This window comes from Pezoporus wallicus, unplaced genomic scaffold, assembly GCF_028554395.1.
Source record: "Pezoporus wallicus isolate ANWC-B61680 ecotype Strahan unplaced genomic scaffold, APGP_CSIRO_Pwel_v1 contig_10514, whole genome shotgun sequence".
NCBI classification, from domain to species: Eukaryota; Metazoa; Chordata; class Aves; order Psittaciformes; family Psittacidae; genus Pezoporus; species Pezoporus wallicus.
Window position 1 is genome coordinate 253,352 of NW_026637640.1, and position 22,242 is coordinate 275,593.

Sequence of the window (22,242 nt, forward strand, 5' to 3'; positions counted from 1 at the left end):
TTACAATGGCCTGGGAAACAGAATTTTATTTGCCCTTCAATATGCTTCGCTTTAAACCAATTTAAAATAATTTAAAAGTGGTGATTTTTTTATACAAGACCATATTTACATGCAATTATTATTTGTAAACGTAATGCCTTTCTTGAAATGCTAAGGTCTAGAGAGAGAAAAGGATGCTTAATATTCAAAGACTCGGAAACAATGAATGGACTTGGAGTTCAGTTTGAACTTCCAGAACGGGTTTGAACTTCCAAACTTCCTGCTTTGTTCATAATGACTATTCCACGTTGATCCAAGGTAGATGTAATTGTGTATTCCAGAATCACTACACTAAAATTGAGAACCAGTAAGCTCTTTGAAACGAGTTTAAGCCAAAACGCTACCCATCTGGGCACAAACTACAGTTCAACAGTGATGCCTTGTGACTTGAATTGCGATTTATTGCTTTTTATTCTTTTTCCACGTTTTTAAACACAATCTCTGTTTAGATGGCTGTTGTTCTAGGTCACTGCTGGGCTTCACTGGCTTCTGGATCAGCAGCTGCAGAAGAGTGTTTGGAAGGTTCAAGTTGTTAAAAGGAGGAGTTGTGAAAATGGGTGCAAATTGAATTACAACAGGATTAACATGTTCACGTGGAATTTATGAAAGCTATGGAATGATCTAGACTTTATCATTTCAGAGTGGTTGTTTTATTTTTTTCTTTTTTAGAATATGCATGCCAAAAGTCTTGTCTTTTTCCAATGATTTGTAATATACATTTTATGACTGGAACCTTTTTGTACAACACACTCAAATAAATGTTTTGCATTTTATTGGCTTCCTTCTTTCAGTCAATCGATGCCAAGCCCATATTGGCTGTGAGCAGCAGGGCAGGGAGGGGCTGAGAGAGCTGGGCTGGGTCAGCCTGGAGAAGAGAAGGTTTCTTAAGGGGAGACCTGAGAGCAGCTCCAGTGCCTGAAGGGGCTGCAGGAAACCTGGAGCGGGGCTTGGGACAAGGGCCTGTAGGGACAGGCCAAGGGGAATGGCTTGAACCTGCCAGAGGGGAGACTGAGATGAGCTCTGAGGCAGAAGCTCTTCCCTGTGAGGGTGCTGAGGCGCTGGCACAGGGTGCCCAGAGAAGCTGTGGCTGCCCCATCCCTGGCAGTGTTCAAGGCCAGGTTGGACACGGGCTTGGAGCAAGCTGCTCCAGTGGAAGGTGTTGGGGTTGGAGCTGGAGGAGCTTTAAGGCCCCTTCCAACCCACCCCGTTCCGTGCCCTGGGCAATGGACAGGGGCGCTGCACGGTGCAGGGATGGACAACGTGCTTCACACCGCGCTCCAGCTGGTGAAGATGAGCGCGGTTCTGGCTGGAGCGCAGCTCCTCCTCTCGCGCACCCATCCCCTCCCTCACACCCCATTTACTCCGTGGCCGCGTTGATGCCATTTTGCTTCTACCAAGTCCCTCCGCGGTCTCACACCGTGGGGTCAGCGCTGCCCGCAGCCTGTCCCGGTCCGAGCCCCGAGCGCTCCCCGTTCCCAGCACCGCGGCCCCGTTTCCACCCTCAGGACCTCACCTCCGGCACCGAAGCTTCCCCCGGAGCCGCTTCACCCGCGCCGGGCTCGGCGGAGGGAGACCGGAGCGGCCGCGGTGCAGGGCGGGAGCCGTAGTCCCTCCGCGCCGCCATTTCGGCGGCAGCGTGCGGCCCGCGCCATGGAGGGCGGCTTCGGCTCCGACTTCGGCTCCGACTTCAGCTCCGGGGCTGGCGGCGGGGGGGGGAAGCTGGACCCGGGGCTCATCATGGAGCAGGTGAAGGTGCAAATCGCCGTGGCCAACGCTCAGGAGCTCTTGCAGGTCAGGACGGGGGTTGGGGGGCTCGGTCCCGGCCCTGCTCTGTGCCGGGCACGGGGGGTGTCCCCTGGGGCCCGGGGGTTGGGGGGGCTCGGTTCTGGTGCAGTGCGAGGAGGGAGAACGCGATCGCGGTCGGTGCTGCCGGGGCCATCGGTCCCTCTCCCGGTTCTCCCCCCGGCCCCGTCCCGGTTCTTGTCCCGGTTCCCCCCCCGGCCGCTCTCCCGGTTCTTCCCCCGGCCCCGTCTCTGTTCTTGTCCCGGTTCTGCCCCCGGCCTGGTTCTGCCCCCGGCCCCTGTCCCGGTTCTTGTCCCGGTTCTCACCCCGGCCCCTCTCCCAGTTCTGCCCCCGGCCCGGTTCTTCCCTTGGCCCCTGTCCCGGTTCTTGTCCCGGTTCTCCCCCCCAGCTCCTCTCCCGGTCCTTCCCCCGGCCCCTGTCCCGGTTCTTGTCCCGGTTCTCCCGCCCGGCTCCTCTCCCGGTCCTTTCCCCGGCCCCTCTCCCGGTTCTTCTCCTGGCCTGTCTCCCGGTTCTCCCCCCAGCCCCCGTTCTGCCCCCGGCCCCTCTCCCGGTTCTCCCCCTGGCCCCGTCCCGGTTCTTCTCCTGGCCTGTCTCCCGGTTCTGCCCTCGGCCCCTCACGCCGTCTCTCCGCAGCGCATGACGGACAAGTGCTTTCGGAAGTGCATCGGGAAGCCCGGCGGAGCCCTGGACAACTCGGAGCAGGTGAGCGCGATGGTGGCCGAGGTGGTGTGGGGGAAGGAAGCGGGAGCCGCGGGGCCGAGCCCCGGGGGCAGGCGCTGAGAGCCCCGTGCCCCGCAGAAGTGCATCGCCATGTGCATGGACCGGTACATGGACGCCTGGAACACGGTTTCCCGAGCCTACAACTCTCGGCTGCAGCGGGAGAGAGCCAACATGTGAGGAGCCGCAGCGCCTGCAGCAGGGAAGGACCCATGTGGGCACGGGACGAGCGGCCAGGCTGGGGGGTGCAATCCTGCTGCCTTTCCAGCGCCGACCATGGCAGAGCAATAAACCCTCCCTGAGCCTTCTGCATCCACTGGCTTTTGTTAGCAACCAACCCCAGGAGCGAGGGACTTTTCCAGCCTCGAGAGCCACCGTGAGCTGCTTGGTTCCAGACTGGCCGTGGAGCAGCAGATAAATCCCTGCTGGAAGGGCTGCGAGAGGCAAGGAGCATCCTATGGACAAGGAGCACCAAGCCCTTGCCCTGGAAGCAAGCATGGACCCAGCCACCGCATGGTTAACCCAGGCCCTTCCCATCAGCTGCCACGCTTGGCTCTTTCTTCCCTTGTATTTTGATAGCAGGTTGGGGGCTCACTTTTGGGCTCGTAGGCTTTGAATCAGCTCAAGCAGTGTGTTGGGGAGTGGGGGCGTTTGCAGCACAGCCTTGCCCCTACTTGTACAAGCACAGCTGGGGATGGGAAGGGTTGGGAAATCCTTGGGTTGAGTTCATTCTACAATAAAACGTGTTGTGTGGCTGTGATGGTTTGTAACCTCTGGTTTGCCTCTGGCACAGAAGGTTCTGTCTTGGAGCCTGCCTCTTAAGTAAAGCTCTTAGGTTTCTGAGGGAGAAGTGCTTCTGCAGCAGGATGTGGGTCAGTGTGGTTGGTGGCTTCTATGAAGGGACTAAAGCGTTCTCACACAAGGTGAACCGTTGGGGGATAACTGGGTATTTGGATTAATTGAAACTGGAGTTGCCCATCCAGTGTGGATGTGCTTTCCAGCCAGGTTTGCTTAGAGGCCTTGTTACTTTTCTTCCTGGCTGCATGAGTTTCATGGTAGTGCCCGTACAGCAGTCCTGTTTCATTGATCAGAGCATCCCACGGTGTTGGAGCCATGGGTTTGAACCCATCTTGAGCTAAGCGGTGCCTGGAAGCCAGGCTGCCACCTTGCTGGTGTTCTAGCTGGGGAAGTGGTGGATTTGGGGTGGGAAAGAAGAAACCTCTTGCTCTACCTAGATGCAGAGTTTAAGTGCTAAAGATTAGGAAGGGGGTTGGGATAGAAGCTGTTGTTCAGTTTTGGTGGTTGGATCTATGAGGAGATGTAGAAGTTACATGGAGATGTAGCAGCCTTCCGGTACCTAAAGGGGGCCTAGAAGAAAGCTGGAAAGGGGCTTTGGACATGGGCCTGTAGGGACAGGCCAAGGGGAACGGCTTTAACCTGCCAGAGGGGAGACTGAGATGAGCTCTGAGGCAGAAGACGTTTCAGTCACCCCTCCCACTAGAAAGGCCACGTTTTAATGCATGGGATATTTGGCCAGGTCTTAAGATGGACAGGCCTCCTTTATTTATAGAAAACGTCTAGATTTGTACCTTTCTATGCAAAGCACTTGTCACATGCCCTGGTGACACGGTCGCTGTGGGTCACACAACCCTGGCATTTGCTTGGCCATCATCCCTCCTTTGCAGCAACAGAACAAGTGCACAGTAGCTGAGGGGTTAGTGCATCCTCTGACAATGACTCTTTGCCTTTGTCTTCTTCCCTGAGTGGTGAAACGCAGCTTCAGAGCTTGAGGTTCTGCGCAATCCAGCCCTGCACAGCCGTGACTTTGGTGTAGACCCCAGGGAAGTAGGGCCTGGCACAGCCATAGCCCCAGCTGGTGATTCCTGCTAGAAACCACTTCCCCGAGGGTTCTTTACAAGCCAGGGGCCCGCCCGCGTCGCCCTGCAGGAAGAGGAAAAGGACCTGGATCAAGCCAAGGCTGCAGCCCAGCCCTCCCCATCTGAGGCATTCCTCCTCCCCGGGACATAGGAGAGTTTGCTGTCCTGTCCCCCACCTCCCCCGGAGCCTGCTTGCAAGCTGGAGGGCTCCTCAGTGATGTGCTTGCGTGAGGTTAGGGTTTGGAACGTGGAAGAGTGTTGGGAGGCGCAAAGAAGGCCATGAAGCAGGCTCCACGGTGTGCCCGTGGTCTCCTGCTTGGCATTACCTCCGTGCCTCATTCCCTGCCCTGTCCTAGGCTGATGGCACAGGCAGAATGAGGGACCTGGGTGACTGCAAGCGCCAGTGGGGATGGATGGACAGAGAGCTGAGCTGGGGGAGGCAGGGCACGGCTCTCCTCGGGGAATGCAGCCTGGGATCGGACTTTGCTCTGTGTTTGCTGTGCTCACACTCACTGAGCAGCTGTCGACGGAGCCCTGCGGGAAGCCAGCACACAGCATCCTGCTGCTGATCTGCACCGGGTAGAACTTCTTGCAGGCCTGGTCTCCAATCACGTTCACTGCTGCTTTCTGCAGGTGCTTTGCCATGAGACCTGGAGGGGGCAAGCCGAGCCCTTAGCTTGGTGCAGAGCGGGTGAGGAGGACGTGGAGATGGGGCTCTGCAGCCGTGCTTGTTTGCAAAGGGGGAGACCTAAGAGGGGAAGTGAATTGGGCCTCATCCTTCCCGGCAGAGCAAGCACTGGAAGGTCCCTTAGGCTCATTGACCAGATAGAAATGGTACCGGGGTGGTTCTTGTGCTGCAGGAGCCGCTGCGGCAGGGATGGGGAGCACTGTGGCTGGGATGCAGAAAGCTTGGGAAGGCTGCAGGAGGGCAGAGGTGTAACCGGATGGAGGAGTACAATGCACGTGGGGGGGAAATCGGGGTGACACCAAGGTTGGTAGCCCTTGGTGGGGGAGTGCTTGGGCCACTGGAGGGGGAATGGGGATGTTTGGGCTCACAGGGTGGCATGGATGTGAGGGAACCTCCTCAACCAGTACCTCCTTCCGTGGTGGAGCCCCAGCCTGTGATGAAGCATCTGGCTCCTTCGTGGAAGACGTGGGAAGTGTGCGGGAGGCAGATGGGTCTGATGGTGGTGCTGAACCCGACGGGCGCGCTCAGCTCTAGCAGGGCCACGTCGTAGTCCAGGCTGTAGACGTTGTAGAAGGGGTGCTTGTAGATACGGAATATTTTCTCCGTCTTGCCATCAGCGCCATTCAGGAGGGGGGTTCCTAGAAAGGCCACCCACATTTTGGGGTCACTGTAACTGCGGAAAGACAGCAAACCTGGCTGTTAGGAGCATGGCCTCACAAGGAGGGCTGTTCCTCCACTCGTGGGGCTGGGCTGTGCTGTTCAAGGCCAGGTTGGACGGGGCTTGGAGCAAGCTGCTCTAGTGGAAGGGGTCCCTGCCCGTGGCAGGGGTTGGAGCTGCGTGAGCTTTAAGGTCCCTTCCAACCCAAACCAGTCTGTGGGTTTCCAGTTCCTTCCTCTTCACACTTAACCCACAGAGGCACATGTGCAGTAGTGCGTGCTCCCAGTGGGGCGCAGCATCGCAGCCACGGTGCTGGAGGCAAGGAACGGGGAGGGCAGCAGGGTTTATGGGGTCTTGGACTTACATATCGAAGCAGTGGGCTGCAGAGAGCAGCCACCGGTCGGCAATGAGCACAGCCCCACACTTGTGCTCCTTCCGCCGCAGCCAGAGGCTCACTTGCCAGGGCCATTCTCCTCGCGCCGCGGTGCTGCCGCCCACGATCTTGCTGAAGGCCAGAGCAGTTGTGGAGCCGCAATCTGGGGCAGAGGAAGAGGCGCTATGGCTTTAAACACCAGGCAGTGAAGGGGATAGCTGCCCTCCTTCCATTCCCCGTGCCATGGGGCAGCCTCTGGGGGAGACATCCATAGGGCGCCCATGTGAGGGAAGGCTTGGCAGACGTGTCGTTTGGGAACTCCTACTTGGTGTCACAAGGACCAGTCCTGGGGATGACAGGGCATCTTCTGGACTGCCACACTGAGCAGAGAGGTCTTGCCAGCTTGTCCTTACTGGCTGGAAGACCTGAGGGCTGGGGAGTGGGTCTGATGGTTCTAACAGAGGGGAAGATGCCACATTTTCTGGCATAGAATTTGATCTCTGCTCATCCATCTTCATCTCTTTATAGGCTCTTGCAGAGCAAGAAGGGGCTGGGGCAGGAAGCCAGCATAAAACATGGGGCCCAAGACCCGTGTGAAGCTGGGGAGTTGCAGTGGGGAGCTGGGCAGTGTAAAATGAGGCTGGGCAGCAGGTGTGGTGCTCACCGCAGTTGCGCTCATCGAAGCCGTTGCTGCAGTCCACGATGCCATCGCATTCAGGGTTTTCTTTTCCAATACAGACCTTGCTGGAGCACTTGAAGGTGAGGCTGGTGCAAGGCACCACTGGAAGGCAATAACCCATACCCTGCTCAGTTACCCGCTGTGCTGGGGCTGGAGGTCTCGTCCCAGCATGGCAATGAATCAGGTTTACCCGGGGTTTGGGTGGGCTCGGCAGCCTCACTGGTTTCCAGCGCTGGGGAGGTTTCTTTCATGCTTGTGGTTGTCCTCATCCCCAGCGTGGTTCTGTTGTCTGGACCTGCAGATGCTGGGCTGGGCTGGTGGGTGAGAATGGCTGCAGGAGCTGAACTGGAAGGGCTGCCTGGGCCAGGACTGGGCGACGGCGAGATGGTGCCCAGGATCCAGTCCTGGAGCTTGGTGACTCTGGAGTACACCCCGGGTTTCATAGCCTGGGCGCAGCCAATGCCCCAGCTCACGATGCCAGCCAGGTAAAACGTTCCTGGGGTCACCTCACAGGCCAAGGGGCCTCCTGAATCGCCCTGGGGAAGAAGAAGCAAGGCGACGGCTGCTCAGCCTCATCTCCCCAGTACAGGTCTACGTGGGAGCTGCTGCTCAGCCGCACCGGGAGGACTTGGCTAACTCCCCTTTCTCTAGCCCTGCAGGTCTGCAGCGTGGGTGCGATGGATGTGGCGTCGGTGGCTGCACGGATACAAGTGACATCGGTAGCTCCTGACAGCACCTTTCCACCCGGGCAGGATGGCCACCACCAGCTGCCACTGCCTCGCAGCCACAGGGGATGTGCTGCATCCAGCCTGGCCCCGCTGCGCAGTGAGAGGTTGTTGCTCAACTTGAGGGGGGCTTTATTTATTCCTCTAAAGCTCCAAGGCCGTGGGCTGGGGTCTTTGAGCTAAGGGACGTGTGGATTACACCCAAGGACATGCTGAGGCTGGGAGTTAGCCCAGCTTTCTGGACCCAGCCGTGGAAGAGTAGAGACAAATCCCAGCCTCTTACCTGGCATGAGTCTACCTTCCCCTCCAGGAAGCCAGCACAGATCATTCGGTCAGTGAGGGAGAAGTTGTAGAGGAAGTCACAGGTTTTCTGGTCTATGATGCTCACAGAGGCTCTCTGCAGGACCTCAGGATTGGTGGCTGCATGGAAACCACAGCATTAGTGAGTGGAGCGGAGGGAAGAGGGAACTCATGGAAAACAATCCCTAAGCCCATCAGCTACATCAATCCTACATCCCATCGATCCTACATCAGCTCTCAGCACTCATAGAATAGTTTGGGTTGGAAAGGACCTTAAGATCATCCAGTTCCAACCCCCCTGCCATGGGCAGGGACACCTCACACTAAACCATGGCACCCAAGGCTCTGTCCAACCTGGCCTTGAACACTGCCAGGGATGGAGCATTCACAACCTCCCTGGGCAACCCATTCCAGTGCCTCAGCACCCTAACAGGAAAGAATTTCCTCCTTAGATCCAATCTAAACTTCCCCTGTTTCAGTTTGAGCCCGTTACCCCTTGTCCTGTCACTACGGTCCCTAATGAAGAGTCCCTCCCCAGCATCCTGATGCTCCTGGCTTCCCAGCTTGCAGTGGCACCAGGATGCACTTTCCTACCTGTGCAAAGGATACTGCACACAGGCAGCACGTTTCTATTGTCTCGACAGCTGGTGGGCTCCTGGTTAGCTGTTGGAGGGAGAGTTGGGCCTCTTTGGTAGCTCACGTGCTAAACCCTCCTCCTACAATGGGATCTTTGCTTTTCTGACTACTTGGAGCATCTTTGCAACTGAGTGTGGGTGCTGAGGAGGGCACAGGGTCCTGGTAGAGCTGCAGCAGGGCTCTGAGCCTGTGCCCCGCTCTTGTTTAACTGCTGAGAGGAGCCCAGCCTGGTCCCTGCCACGCTGCTCTCTCTTGTTTTCTTTGCTGCTGGCTCCTACATAACTATGGGTTAAGGCAGTGCTCTGTGGGCCCTTATCCTTGTGTCCCTGTTCCCCTGGCCCGGGTGGCCTCTGCACTGCCCAGGCTTGGCTGCTGATGCTGTCACTGCTCCGAAGTGGATGGGCTGGTGATGGACCCCTGCTCACCGTTCCCTTCTTGGAGGGTACCCCATCCAGAAATGACGCACTGCTGGCCAGCAGCGAAGTCCTGCGCAGCGAGCGGGAGGCAGAGGGGCTGGATGTGTTTGCTGAAGACAAGAGGCCTTGCCAGCTCCAGGACAGCCACATCGAAGTCCAGCAGGAGAGGGTTGAAGAGGGGGTGCGGGATCACTCTCGAGACGTTGACTTTCACCGCGCCTCCATCTGTTCCGTTGAGCGATGTTGTCCCCACGTGGGCTTCGATCTCTTCTGCACTTGTCCTGCAAACGTGGAACTCTAAGCATGCAAACACACACACACGTGTGGGAATTCTGACACTGAAACTGCAGACAGCTCCCAATGATCAGCGTTTGAGACCTCACCTGGCAAAGCAGAGCTTGGCTCACAGAACAGCCCTGCTAAGCCAGGCCCGAAGAGCCGCTCCCGGTGCTGCACGCATTGGATGGCTCCTGAAGAGCAGGCGAACGCTCAGTATTCCCCACACACTTTGTGCCTTTTAGAATTGTATGGTCCCTGTTGTCTCCTTCCCCAAGTCCGGGCTGCTCTACTTAGTCATGCTTGTTGTGGATGCTGCCCCCACCTCATCCCTGTGCCTTGCGTTAGCCTTTTCCCAGTGTTATCCCAGTGCTGCATGAGATGTCCGGGAAGCGGGTACGTGCTGGGTTACCAGCAATGTACTGGTGCCCTCAGTTGTTCCTCTAATGATTTCCAGCATCCCCTTGCTCTCCGATTGCACTGCCCACAGAACTTGTTCCCATGGCAATACCCACAGTATTTCTGACCTCTTGTTTGGAATGGTAAAGCTGATGGAGACCCACAGTCACCAAAAGCACTGCTTTCCTGTTATGTGCCTCACTTCACACTTGCCAGCCTTGCTTTTCCCTTGCTGCTTTATTGCCAGGCTATTTAAAGCATAAGATCATCTCGAAACACTTCATAGCTTGTCCCCCACCTTTTGTGCCTTCAGACAAGCATTATCCTCTTGCTACACCTTTCTTTGTCCAGGCTATCAATTTGGGCTCTTGCTCTGCAGGATTGAACTGACCATTTCCCCTCTATTCCATATATAACAGCCACTTTTGAAGGTTCTCTTGAGGAAACTCTTGTTCTTGTGGCACCTTTCCACCCATTAGCTGTGTAGTTCTTGCTCCCTGCCCGGGCTACTTTAACCTTTCTCTGCCTCATCCCAATCCCTTTCCCTATGGATCTCTGGCTACAACCACTCCAGTGGGTGTTCTTGGTTTGCCCCAGTGGTGGGTTTGGCTCCGTGGCCATGGGTGGGTGAGCTGGAGCAGCAGTGCAGGGATGGGCTCTTACTCATTGAAGCAGTGAGCTGCTGAGAGCAGCCAGCGGTCCCCGATTACGGTGGCTCCACAGAAGTGCCTCGAGTCCTCCTTGAGGCTGACTTGCCAGGGCACCTCTCCTCTGGAAGCATCGGCTCCTCCGACAATCTTGATGGGTTTCGAGAACCCCGGTCGCTGCCCGCACTCTGAACACAAGGCAAAGCAATGACGTGAGTGCTCCTGGCAGGAGGCAATGAGGAAGGAGGCTTTTGGTCTCTCAAAGCAGTTGAGTCCGAGCAGGGACAGGGCAGCCCAAGCTGATCGTGGCAGTCCCTGCGGGTGGTTGTGCACAGCCATAGAGTCATGGAATCCCAGCCTGGGTTGGGTTGAAGGGACCTTAAAGCTCCTCCAGCTCCAATCCCAACCCCTTCCACTGGAGCAGCTTGCTCCAAGCGCCTGTGTCCAACCTGGCCTTGAGCACTGCCAGGGATGGGGCAGCCACAGCTTCTCTGGGCTCCCTGTGCCTCAGCACCCTCACAGGGAAGAGCTGAGCTCAGCAGAGGAACAATCCTGACCTTAGGAGCTGTACCTGCCCCAGGCTGGGTGCTCGTACCTTGTGCTCCCGGTGCAGTCACCGCCTTGCTGGCGGCTGGGGCTGGTGAAGAGGTGGGGATGGCTCTGCCTGGGGTGGAGTTGAGCTCTTTGGGGTTGACTGCGTTGCTGTTGGTGCTGGAGTGGGTTAAGGGGAGGGTGCGGCCGATGGACGTGGGGAACTCGGAGATAGCATCCAAGATCCAGTCTCTGAGCTTGGTGACACGGGTGTACACCCCAGGCCGCCTGGCTTCGGCGCATCCAATGCCCCAGCTCACGATTCCCGCCAGGAAGAACTTGCCAGATGGTTCTTGGCAAACCAGGGGCCCACCAGAGTCACCCTGCAAGAGGAGCCAGAGGGTGAGCTCTTCCTGGGGATGCTCGGTACCCCTGCGCGCCCCAGCTCACCTCTGCTTATTCCCTCCAACCCACCGGTGCTGAAGCATCACCTGTGCTGGCCTTTGGCTATCAAGCCTTGAGCCCTTGAGATGCCACAACACAAGGATAAAACCTAGGGTAACCACTTCTGGCAGATCCTGCTCCTTGAAGTGCTACTTGGTGCGTACCGGGAGGGAAAAGACTCTTGTGGGGTCTCTGGCTTCCCCGGGCAAAGCGTACCTGGCAGGAGTCTATCTTGCCCTCCAGGTAGCCAGCACACAGCATCCTGTCGGTGAGGGCATGGCTGTAGAGGCTGGAGCACAGTGTCTGGTCCAGCAGCTCCACCGTTGCTTTCTGCAGGTGTTCAGGCTTCACCACTACAGGAGAAGGATGCGACCATGAGCTCAGGGCAGGGAGACCCTGTCCCGGCCCAGCACCATGGCCCCGAGTCCCCTTCCCTGGTGCCTCTTGCCCTGCTCCCACCCCGCTTTGCTCACAGAAATCCTCCTTGAGGTAGCCCCAGCCAGAGATCAGGCACTTCTTGCTGGTGGGGAAGTGGTGCCCGGCATCGGGCAGGCACACGGGCTGGATGTACTTGGTGAAGCTCACGGGTCTCTTCAGCTCCAGCACGGCCACGTCGTAGTCGGCCGTGTCCGTGTTGTAGGAGGGGTGCGGGATGATCCGTGCGATGCCCATCTTCACCGCGCCGCCGTCCGAGCCTCTGAGCGACGTGGTCCCCGTGTAAGCTGCCCACATGGCTGGGTCCTGAAACCTGCCAGAGGGGGACAGCCAGGGCCACTGAGCCTGCCCCGCTGGGACAGCGGCTCCCCACGGGGGACGGAAACGGGGGTGCAGCAGGAGCTGGGGGCCAGCAGCAGCTTTGGGGGGGCTGGAGCTTACTCAGTGAAGCAGTGGGCAGCGGACACCAGCCACTTCTCCGTGAGGATGGCGGCGCCGCAGAAGTGCTCGTTGTTCTCTCGCAGGCTCACTTGCCACGGGAACTCCCCTCTGGATGCCGCCGAGCCCCCCACTATCCTGCCGGGGGTCTGCATGGCCGGGCGGCGCCCGCAGTCTGCAAGGGACGGGGAGAGCCCGGGCCTTGGGATGCTGCGCCCGGCAAAGCGCCCTCGGGACCAAGGGGGAAAACAGCTTCACCCCTTCCACTGGAGCAGCTTGCTCCAAGCCCCTGTGTCCAACCTGGCCTTGAACACTGCCAGGGATGGGGCAGCCACAGCTTCTCTGGGCACCCTGTGCCAGCACCTCAGCACCCTCCCAGGGAAGAGCTTCTGCCTCAGAGCTCATCTCAGTCTCCCCTCTGGCAGGTTCAAGCCATTCCCCTTGGCCTGTCCCTACAGGCCCTTGTCCCAAGCCCCTCTCCAGGTTTCCTGCAGCCCCTTTAGGCACTGGAGCTGCTCTGAGGGCTCCCCTTCAGGAGCCTTCTCTTCTCCAGGCTGCACAGGATGGGGCACAAACCCCGGCTGGACCCGCAGCCAGGCAGCAGGAGCAGGCGGGAGCTGCGGCTGCGGAGCTCAACCAAGGCAACGGCTCCTGCTGCTGGCTCTTACCTGATCTCAGTCCGGGTCTGCGGGGAGAAACCTCACTGGGACCTGTGACAACATGGAAGGAACGGGGCTGAGCGAGGGATGGGGCTGAGGGAGGGATGGGGCTGAGGGAGGGATGGGGCTGAGGGAGGGATGGGGCTGAGGGAGGGATGGGGCTGAGGGAGGGATGGGGCACCCTGAGGGTATCCCAGGAGCTCTGTGCTCTCAAGGACTCTGCTGCTCCCAGGCTTTGCTTCATCTCCTCCTGCCTGGCAATGGCTTCCCCTGCCCCACCGCCAGCGCTGAGCCCCTGGCCCCGTTCCCTTCCCCAGCTCCCTGCAGCCCTCAAGGCTCTGAGATGACCCGAGGTTTGGGGAGAGCTTCCCAAGGAGCAGGCTCCGAAGCTGACCCCGAGCAGGGACGATGCCTAAAGCAGGGCACTACCCCTGCCCTGTCCACGTGGGCTGCACAAGGGTCCCAGGTGGGGCATCTGCTCCCTCGTCATGGGGAGCACAGAGGAGCCCCCTGTTTTCCAGGGTTAAACCCGCTGGAGCTGCAGTCCTGTGGCCATGTAAACTCCGCGCACCGAAGGGAAGGAGTTTCCATTCAGGTGGCTCCAGAGAACAACTCAAATATGAGAAGCATCCACCTGAGCAGGAATGCTTGCTGCAGCTCCGAGGGCTGCCCACGCCTGGTACAGACAAGCCAGCAATCAGCCTCCTGCAGCTCCAGCTTTTATCCCTCGGGCTCTTTCCGGGCGCCAAAGCAAAGCCAAAGCAGCTGCAATTTGTGCTGCAGGCGCCCAAAGCTGCTCTTGCAGGACCAGATTCGTGTTGGAAGGGGACCTAGGGACTGCCCACAGCTACCGAGACCCAGGCTTGATTCTGGTGCTGTGCTGTGAGGCTGGGGGCTCCTGGGGGACAGGCAGAGCATCTTCTGTGGGACTGCTTGGGTGCCTCCATCTCTAACAGTGCTGCTGGGCAGCAGCCTCAGCCTCAGCTGCACATCCAGGGCTGAAGCCCCGAGTGCCTGAGCCGTGGTTGTGCCCTCGGGGCTGGCGCCTTGCTCTGCCCCTACCTGTGAGAGAAGCCGAGGAGATGGTCCCGTAGGCATCCAGGGAGAGCCCCTGCTTGTGCAGGGCCGCCGCCAGCCCCCGCCGCAGGGCTTCCTCCTCCACCGTGGAGCTCAGGGGATGCGAATCCTGGGGAGCGAAGCGGAGGCGGAATCGGACGATCACGGACGAGGAGTTCCCGTTCCTGCGGGGAGAATCAACGGGGACGTTGGCTCCGGGGCCAGGACAAGGGGCAGGGAACCCGGGGGGGGAGTAAAACTGGTTCTGAGTAAGTCAAGGTGCGAGCTTCCCCGGGTTGGAGCGGTCCCTTGCCGTGTTCCCTATGGCCCAAAGCTCAGCTTTGGTTGGACAAAGCTGTTTCCCTCTGCCTCTCTGACTGCCTTTCCCATTGCTGGGAGCCTGGAAAACCCAGCCTTGCCCAAGAAGCCGCTTAAACCTGCGCTGGGTTTGGACAAGGATGCGGATGCGAGCTCACCTTTGGGGTGGACAAGGAGCTGCCGGCCTGCAGGGAGCTGCCCCCACTCACCTGTAGCCCAGAATGGTGCAACCGGTGCACATCCAGTCCAAGCGGGACTCCTGGAAACTGGACAGGAACTGCAAAGCAAAGAGCGATGCGCCCGTAGTCACCGGGCACAGGAGCCCTGGATGGTGCCCGGAGGGGTCCAGGCAGCCCAAGCGGTGCCCATGCGGAGCCCTTTTCCCAAGGCTGGGAAGCTGGGTCCTGGGGAGCCAGACCCGTCCTTCCCAAGCCGCAGGAACTCACCAGCCTCTCTAGGGCAGGCGTCAGCACCCGGTAGTATTCCGAGCTCTCCGTCTGCAGGCTGCTGTTGAAGGCGATGCCGCCCAGCTCCACCGTGTGCTCGAAGCTGGTCTCTCCCGCAGGATGCCAGGCTAAGGGGATGGAAGAGGGCTCGTAAGGTGCAAAGCACCCGTGGGGCTGTGGGGCCACGGTGAGACCCGGCTTTCCTCGCCGCCTGCTTCGCAGCAGGGCTCTCATCGTGTCCTCCACTTTGAGGAGCTTGAGTGTCCCTGACCCCCGCTGCCTGCTTTGGGGGTGCCCCACGGCTGCGCTGGGCTCCCCTGCAATAGGAGAACCTGGCAAAGAGCTCCTTGGAGCTTGAAAATGGTGGATTCTGTTCAAGCCTGGGACAAAAGTTTGTGCCCCATCGCTGGCGGTGCTCAAGGCCAGGTTGGACACAGGGGCTGGGAGCAAGCTGCTCCAGTGGAAGGGGTTCCTGCCCGTGCTTGGAACTGGATGAGCTTTAAGGTCCCTTCCAACCATTCCACGATTCTCTGATTCTACAAAAGGTTCCTCCAGGGAGGCGCAGGGACGGGAAATGTGGCAGTCACCGGGGCAGATTAGAGGATAGAACCATGGAATGATTTAGCTTGGGTAAGACCTTTAAAGTCTTAACGCAACCCAGCACTGCCAAGTCCACCACTACCCCACGTCCCCAAGCACCACGTCTTTAAATACACATGGGAAGTGGTGTCGAACTAAAGCCTGGGTAGGCAAAGTCCACATCCTCACCCCCGGAGTCATCCTGACATAGAAGGAGTTCAGGTCAGTGAAGCAGGAGGGGAACAGAGCAGAACTGTCACGCAGCACTGAGGATAAAGTGCCGTCTGTGGGGAGCTGACTGCATTTTGGCCTCAGCAGAAGGCGTTGGGGCTCTGTGCTGGGAGGGCTGAGCTGTGCAGCCCGTTGGGGTTTTGGAGCCTAGGAGCTGGAAGAATGAATGGGGCTGCACACTCACCCAGCAGGATCCCCAGGTACAGGGCTGTGACGCTGCCCACCACGGCAGCAGCAATGGCTCCCTTCCAGCAGCTGGCCCTCAGTCCCCTCCTCTGGGCTCCCAGCTCCGGCTTCACCTGGTCCATGCTCTCTGAGCAGCTCTACAAGTGGCCCCTGTGATCAAAAAGAGAAGCAAAAGGACAAGGGGTAACGGGTTCAAACTGAAACAGGGGAAGTTTGGATCGGATCTAAGGAGGAAATTCTTTCCTGTGAGGGTGCTGAGGCACTGGAATGGGTTGCCCAGGGAGGCTGTGAATGCTCCTTTCCTGGCAGTGTTCAAGGCCAGGTTGGACAGAGCCTTGGGTGAGATGGTTTAGTGTGAGGTGTCCCTGGCCATGGCAGGGGGGTTGGAACTGGATGATCTTAAGGTCCTTTCCAACCCAAACCATTCTATGGTTCTATGATTCTAAGTCTGGGACGAAACGTGACAGCCGTGGTCACCCCAGGAGCTCCAACCAGTGCGTTAGCACAAAAGGTCAAAGGATGGACACACACTGCATCCCTTCTGGGATGTGAATACATCACCCGTGGTGGTCCACCTCTGAGCACAGCCACGTACACTGTGAGTGCAAACCAGCCTGATGCCTCCATCCCCGTGCTTTTGGTGGCACAAGCTCTGGGTGAGTGCTGAACCAGGGTCCTGGCATCACTGGGCTCCAGCCAGGCCTCAAATGACATGACTGGGCTGCAGTCACATCCTTGAACATGAAACTGCAGTCTGGATAGAGAGCTGTGGGGGGAGACCTGTCTGGACTAGGGCCAGTGAATGTACCAAAGGCAACTGGGATGGAAAACCTCTAGAATCCTTGTCTGCTTCTACTGGATCATTCCAACTTGGCTACTGAAATCCTGGCCCTAGGCTGCCTATATTCCCATGGTATAACATCCTGTACACACAGTGCTTAGCTCTGCTGCCAGTGCATAGTTGTATGGAGCAATCAACGTTGCTTGACTTACAGCTCTGCTGCTGTCGTGGTGAGCAGCTCCTCCTCCCCCGTGGTCAGCACTGGTGCTCCCAGTATCTTGCTCCAAGTGGTACAAACAACCTGCAGAGGAATCAAAGTCCCTTCACGTGACCTTTCCTGCTTCCTGAGATCAGCCCAATGGCCTCTGCTATACTTGGTTCACTGTGTCAGTGCTTTTCATGTACTGATGGGATCCAGGAGTCCTCGGGATCCCAAAAGTGCCCAAAATAGGGCACTTCTCTTGGCTTTCCGTCTGCACTCTTGTAGCAACGTGAGCCTGTGGTAGGCCTTCTTTTGCGTGTCATCAACTGGCTATCGATAGCAATGAAGGAGCCTGGGCTATCCTGTATCCACAGTCAGTCCATCACGTTCATGTCATGTTAGTCACTCAGCTTCTCCTTCCTCAGTCCCAAGCTCTGTCCTGCTGCTGGACATCTCATCCCATCCCATCTCATCTGCACTGCCCACTTGAGAAGATGCTGAGGTGTTGGGCTGCAGCAGCCGATGTGATGCTGTCAACCAGGCTGTCCCCAGCAAACCGGGTAGCCGCGGAGGAGCAACCTTTTCTCATGTAAATGCATCAAGCCTTGAAAGAGAAAGAGGGAGGAAAAGAACCCAGGCCGCAGGAAGCAGCGAGCTCTTTCGGGAGAGCTTTTCAGTGGCTTCCAAGAGGCGTCAGCAGCTCTTTAAACTGAAGCTTCTAGATAAGAGATGTGAAAAGGTCACTTCTTTGTGAGCAGCAGACAGGGGGAAGGGGGGGAGGAAGGGACAGGCTGCCCAAGATGCCTCTTTTTGTGCTAACAGATCTCCAAACACTCTTTTCCTGGCACTTGGGCTTTCCCTAACAGCATCTCCGTTTGGCCGTTCAGCTCTGCCCAAGAGCAGATGGGCAGGAAACATCCTTCTCCCGTGGTCCTTGAGACCCCAATACCTGCAGCTGAGTGACCCCTCCTCCAGGCTTCCAAGGGGGTTTGGGGTCACTCTTGCAGGATGGAAGCTCAAAACTCTCATCCAGATGTGCTGACCGGTGGAACCGTGGCCTTCCTACCTATGGGCTTTCAAGGTGGAACGACCACATCTGAGGATGAATTAAGGTCACAGATGCAACGGGCCAAGGCTGGCTGTTATTTTGACAGTGCAAGTTAGATTGAACTCGGCTTGGCTGCATATAAAAAGCCATATTACAATAAAAGGTACTTGGGAGCCTGCAAAGAAGGCTGTATTATTGATTGCACTGATATTTAACTGGAAAAAACAGCACATTTAGAGACACAGAAGCCTCCTGCTTCCCCAAACGATCCAAACCTGTCTTCTTTGCTCCCCCTTTTAGCATCCAAAGAGTTCATTTTCCTTCTGTGTGAGTGGGGTTAGAAAAGACACCAACAGAAAACCCACCTTGCAAGAGCAAAATAGAGACTGGAGCTTTTCCAGTGACAGAAGACAAGGGCCCTCTCTAAATCCATCCTGGAGATGGGATTCCAGGAGCTACAGACGTTGAGGAACGTCACTGCATGAAACCGCATGGGTGAAAAGGGGATTTAGCTGCTGGGGGCAGGCATTGAGAGGGGAGCAGGAGTTTCCAGTGGGGAATTTTGACAAGAAAAAGCACACCTGTGTATTTCTGCCCGATTATCAATTGTGAGTGGCTATAAAATGTGGTGGCCCTGACACTGGGGACACCAGCAGCCTAACAGAGTCCTTCCACTCCTGTCTCGGTGGGGTTTCTTCTCAGTGCTCCTCTTTAGCAGAGGAGGCAATGGAAAACGTCAACTGTCCCATGAGAATCACCATCTCCAGCGGTCCCTAAGGCTCCCCGGAGGTCCCCAGGAGGTGGGCACCATCTCTGCTCTTCTGCTTCTTGGCAGCCCAGGGTTCGTGTTCACCACAGGAGTCTGGGTTTGGCTCCAGGGCAGCCTGGGGCTGTTCCATAGGATTGCCTTGGAAGCTCTGTGCTCGTTCTCAACTGGTGCAGACAGGGACATCACAAACACCCATTTACCCTCCTTCTAAGTAGCCAAACTGTCACTAACAGCTGCTCCTCTCATCAAGGAGCACAAGAAAGTAGCACTTGTGTCGTGCGTGCACTCATGGAGCAGGTCAGGAGCACATCGTGGGCAGGAGCAATGCGGGACAAGGATCCAGCCTCTTCTCTTGCACTACTTGGGGTTTCTCTTTCTTTGCCTCTGTTGTGCCCTTCCCTTCACATTTTCCCCTCCTGAGGCCTTTCCTCCCACCGTCCCAGTCCTCTCCAGCTCCTCCTGCTCTGTGTCCCTTCAGAACAGGGATGCTCACACCCATCTCATGCTGCTTCACCCAGCTCCCTTCTGCTCTTGTCCAGCTTCTGTCCCTGCTCTGCCAGCCCCTAGCAGCAGCCTCCCAGCACAAGGCCACGAACCAAGCCCCTTTGGTGAGCAAAGGCACAGAGACAGAAGCAGAGGAAGGAAACGGTGGTACCCATGTCCCAAAACTCAGCTTCACTGATGTACAGCGAAAGGGAGCAAACCCTCCTATGGCGGAGTTCAGGCTGCTCCGGAGCCTTTGTGCTGCGTTTCTCCATTCTAGCATTATGGGGTGGTTTTCTCCAGTGCTATGGCTATAAAGGGCATCCGAAACGCTGCATGTGGATAACCAAGAGTCAGGAGGACATTGGCTTGATCCCACAGTAAGATGCTGCTGTGGCAGGGTTTGCGTTGCTCAGCACAGCGACTGCTGAGCCTTCAGACACCAGGGCTGTAAAACTGGTCTCGTGGTCTAAGGTCCTGCCTGGAAGTCCCCCCCCAGACAGAGCCCTTGCAAAACGGTGCCCTTGGTATGGGAAATATGTGACCTGCTTGGGGCAAGGACGATCAGCAGCAGATCAGGCAGCAAAGAGCATCTGGTCAAAGGTGGGTGAAGGACTTCATCAGCGAGATAAGAGCGGAGAGGCTGAGCAGGAGGGGCTGAGCAGGAGCGGAATCGCGCTGCTCCACGAGGGTAAAGCCCGGGATGAAAGAGGAGCCTCACTTGGTGCATTCCCCATTCCAAACCCCATCCGTGCCACCAAAGCGTGAGCTTGGGCACAACAGAGGTGGTCACTTGTGGCAAGTGAAAGCAGAAGCAGGACCAGAGGAGATGAAGAGATGCTGTGTGCAGTTTGCTGGCACAGCCGGGGAGTGAGGACAAAGAAGCCCAAACCCCTCATTTAAAATGAGGGCAAACCTTGTGATGTTCCAGTTACCCCCTGGGGGTGCAAAGAGGCGTCAGAGTGGAGAGACCAAACCCCTGTGCAGCCGGCCAGTAGGACACAAGAGGAGAGGCCAGAGCTGCTCAGCATCACACCAGCTGGACCAGATGGTGCTTCCATAGGCATCCACATCACCAGTGCGGCACAGACAAGCCAGGTTTGGCTAAGGCGGCCTTTTTGTTCCATGTGGCACGAGCATCTCCTGCCACCCAGCTGGTTCCTGGAGCCACCCAACACCCTTTTGCTTTAACCCATTTCCAGCTCCTGGAACAGGAGGTGCAGAGCGGTGCATGCCCCCCATCTCTGGAGGTTACTGCTCAGTGGGGTTGTGCTGCATTTCAAAGGCTGTGACCTCCTTCCAAGCAGAAAGAAACCCTCTCACCTAAGAGGCTGCAGAGCCCGGGCTGGGGACACCTCTTCTCTATTGAGCAAAGGCCCCCCCAGCACTGTCAGCCTGTTCTGGGTGCAGTGATGACCTGAGTGGGTGCCTGCTCGCTGGCCTCCCTCTTTGGAGGTGCAGCGGGTTCAGCTCTAGCCCTGCTCACACCAGGCCCATGGCACTGTGCGGGCCTTGTTTATTGTCCCTCTTGGACTTCCAGTGTCTCTCGATTTACAAGTAAGAAGATCCCCTCCCTGCCTGCCAGCTCTGCCCTCGCAGCTGGGACATGATAGGCGGCCGAGCTCCCCTCTGCTTCCATTCGCACCGGCAGCACAAGCTCAGCATCATTTCCACCTTGGAGACGCTCAGCCCCAGGCTCTCCCTTTGGTAACAGGGAACCAGGCAGATTTGTACCTGCAATTGCTTTCTAAAGCCGTGGATCACTAAAATCAGCAAAATAAAAGCTGCCTTCTTCCCCCCCCCCCCCAAGCCATGCTGGCCCAAAAGCTCTGTACAGATGATAGTAAATACAGAATACACATGGGGAGTATCCTGTGAGCAAGGAAGCGCCACTTCTGTCCAGTTACTTTTCACAACAGAAGCACTTTATCATTTGATCCTTTCCAGCTCACGAATGGCCAAGAAAAACTCACATCCTTAACTCCTGGCATCTCCTTTACAGATAACCACCCTTCTCCCTTGGACACGGCATCTGGCCCAGTGCAAAGGCTGTTGGAGACGTGTAGGTCCTGATGGAGCTGGTGGAGGCACCGAGACCGGGGGTTCTTGGAAGAACAGGGGCTGCAGTAGATGCCTTTGTCTTGCAGATAACCGCGCTCCTTCTGACCAGCATCCACACATCAGAAGCAATGTGTGGAGTACCCAGCTTCAGCCGCTGTTACAGCTTGACAGGCATTGATGTGCATGGGCACAAACCCCCTCCATGCTGCCCTGAAAGCAGCCGCCTGCAACGCCTGCTCCCTCAAAGGGGGGGTCACAGAGAGAAACCAGGCAGTGATACAAGATCTCAGCCACGCAGGGGACTGCCAGCCCCTGAGTCACTGATTTCAGAGGGAAACGCAGAAGGAAACCCTGCAGGTCCCTACGTGGGGTAGCACCGTCTGCTGAAGGCAGCTGCTGTGCCCGTGTCCCCAAGCACGGGCTGCAGAACGCTGCGCACACGATGCTCCAACCCTGCTCTGCGCTGCTTGTTCCCTTCACCCACGGGGTCCTCCTTCCAGCAGGATACAGGGCAATATGCCTGAGCTCCATAGGGCAGCCTCGTGGCTGGAAGACATGGCATTGCTCAAGGGCAGGTTGGACAGGGCTTGGAGCAAGCTGCTCTAGTGGAAGGTGTCCGGGCCGTTGTAGGGACTTGAAACTAGATTGTCCCATCCTGGGAACGCTCAAGGCCAGGCTGGATGTGGTTCTGAGCAACCTCATCCAGTTGAAGTTGACCTTTGAAGGTCCTTTCCTTCCACCACAAACTATTCTATGGGCTCCCTAATCTTTTAGGTCCCTTCCAGCCCAAACCAGTCTGTGATTCTGATTCTCTGGTTTAGCCGTGAGTGACTAAAGAAGGAAGCGCCGAAGTTATTTGTGCCTCTTAGCTTAAATAAAAGGGTTGATGCAATTAAACCTATTAAACCCTATTAGCAATAAATTCAGACAGAAGCCGCTTCCTTGGCCTTAGAGCCAACAGAGCAAGAGGAATTTCCCCAAGCAGGATAGGGCGGGGGGGGGGGAATATTCAAGTGGGGAGGAGCAATTCCAAATTGGCGCTGGCCTGGAAATGTCCAAGTGCGGGAGCAGGGATGGGGATGGGACAGGACAGGAGGGATGCGGCTCTGCCTGCGCTGCCCGCAATCCGCGCTGGACCAGGGGGCGAGAAGCACCCCGGGATGGGGGCAATGGCCGGGATGGGGGCAATGGCCGGGATGGGGGCAGGTTTCACGCTTTCTCTTCCCCCCCTTGCCCAGAGCCCGGCCGCTCGAAGGAACCCGAAGGGGCTGTGAGGAGGGAGCAGGAACTCACCCGCTTCGCTCTTCCCGCTGCCACCAAGGTGCTTCTTCCCTGGAAACCT

The 22,242-nt window shown here is 57.4% G+C and overlaps 2 protein-coding genes across 2 annotated transcripts; one reads left to right on the forward strand and one right to left on the reverse strand.

Annotated features, from left to right (window-relative positions):
- The first annotated feature begins 1,686 nt into the window (after positions 1–1,686).
- Positions 1,687–2,801, forward strand: TIMM13 (translocase of inner mitochondrial membrane 13). Its single transcript, XM_057406818.1, has 3 exons — positions 1,687–1,830; positions 2,476–2,544; positions 2,641–2,801. Exons 1-3 carry the CDS (start codon positions 1,690–1,692, stop codon positions 2,737–2,739), a joined length of 309 nt encoding a protein of 102 aa, XP_057262801.1. The 5' UTR covers positions 1,687–1,689; the 3' UTR covers positions 2,740–2,801.
- A 1,316-nt stretch (positions 2,802–4,117) lies between these two features.
- On the reverse strand, positions 4,118–22,242 carry TMPRSS9 (transmembrane serine protease 9). The gene is made up of 19 exons (XM_057406819.1): positions 22,194–22,242; positions 15,555–15,706; positions 14,561–14,688; positions 14,324–14,391; positions 13,803–13,981; positions 12,750–12,791; positions 12,085–12,256; positions 11,682–11,956; positions 11,425–11,561; positions 10,829–11,147; positions 10,250–10,421; positions 8,921–9,192; positions 7,843–7,979; positions 7,025–7,370; positions 6,820–6,936; positions 6,147–6,318; positions 5,532–5,797; positions 4,950–5,086; positions 4,118–4,500 (listed from the first exon to the last, which is right to left on the reverse strand). The coding sequence occupies exons 2-19, from the start codon at positions 15,676–15,678 to the stop codon at positions 4,339–4,341; spliced, it is 3,225 nt and encodes a 1,074-aa protein (XP_057262802.1). The 5' UTR covers positions 15,679–15,706; positions 22,194–22,242; the 3' UTR covers positions 4,118–4,338.

Coding starts and splice junctions, on each gene's coding strand:
- TMPRSS9 (XM_057406819.1), bottom strand. CDS start 15,678: ATGGACCAGGTGAAGCCGGAGCTGGGAGCCCAGAGGAGGGGACTGAGG. Junction 13,982..14,323: donor TGCACCATTCTGGGCTACAG/GTGAGTGGGGGC, acceptor TTCTCCCCGCAG/GAACGGGAACTCCTCGTCCG. Junction 11,957..12,084: donor GCTGCCCACTGCTTCACTGA/GTAAGCTCCAGC, acceptor CCCCTCTGGCAG/GTTTCAGGACCCAGCCATGT.
- TIMM13 (XM_057406818.1), top strand. CDS start 1,690: ATGGAGGGCGGCTTCGGCTCCGACTTCGGCTCCGACTTCAGCTCCGGG. Junction 1,831..2,475: donor ACGCTCAGGAGCTCTTGCAG/GTCAGGACGGGG, acceptor GTCTCTCCGCAG/CGCATGACGGACAAGTGCTT. Junction 2,545..2,640: donor CCCTGGACAACTCGGAGCAG/GTGAGCGCGATG, acceptor CGTGCCCCGCAG/AAGTGCATCGCCATGTGCAT.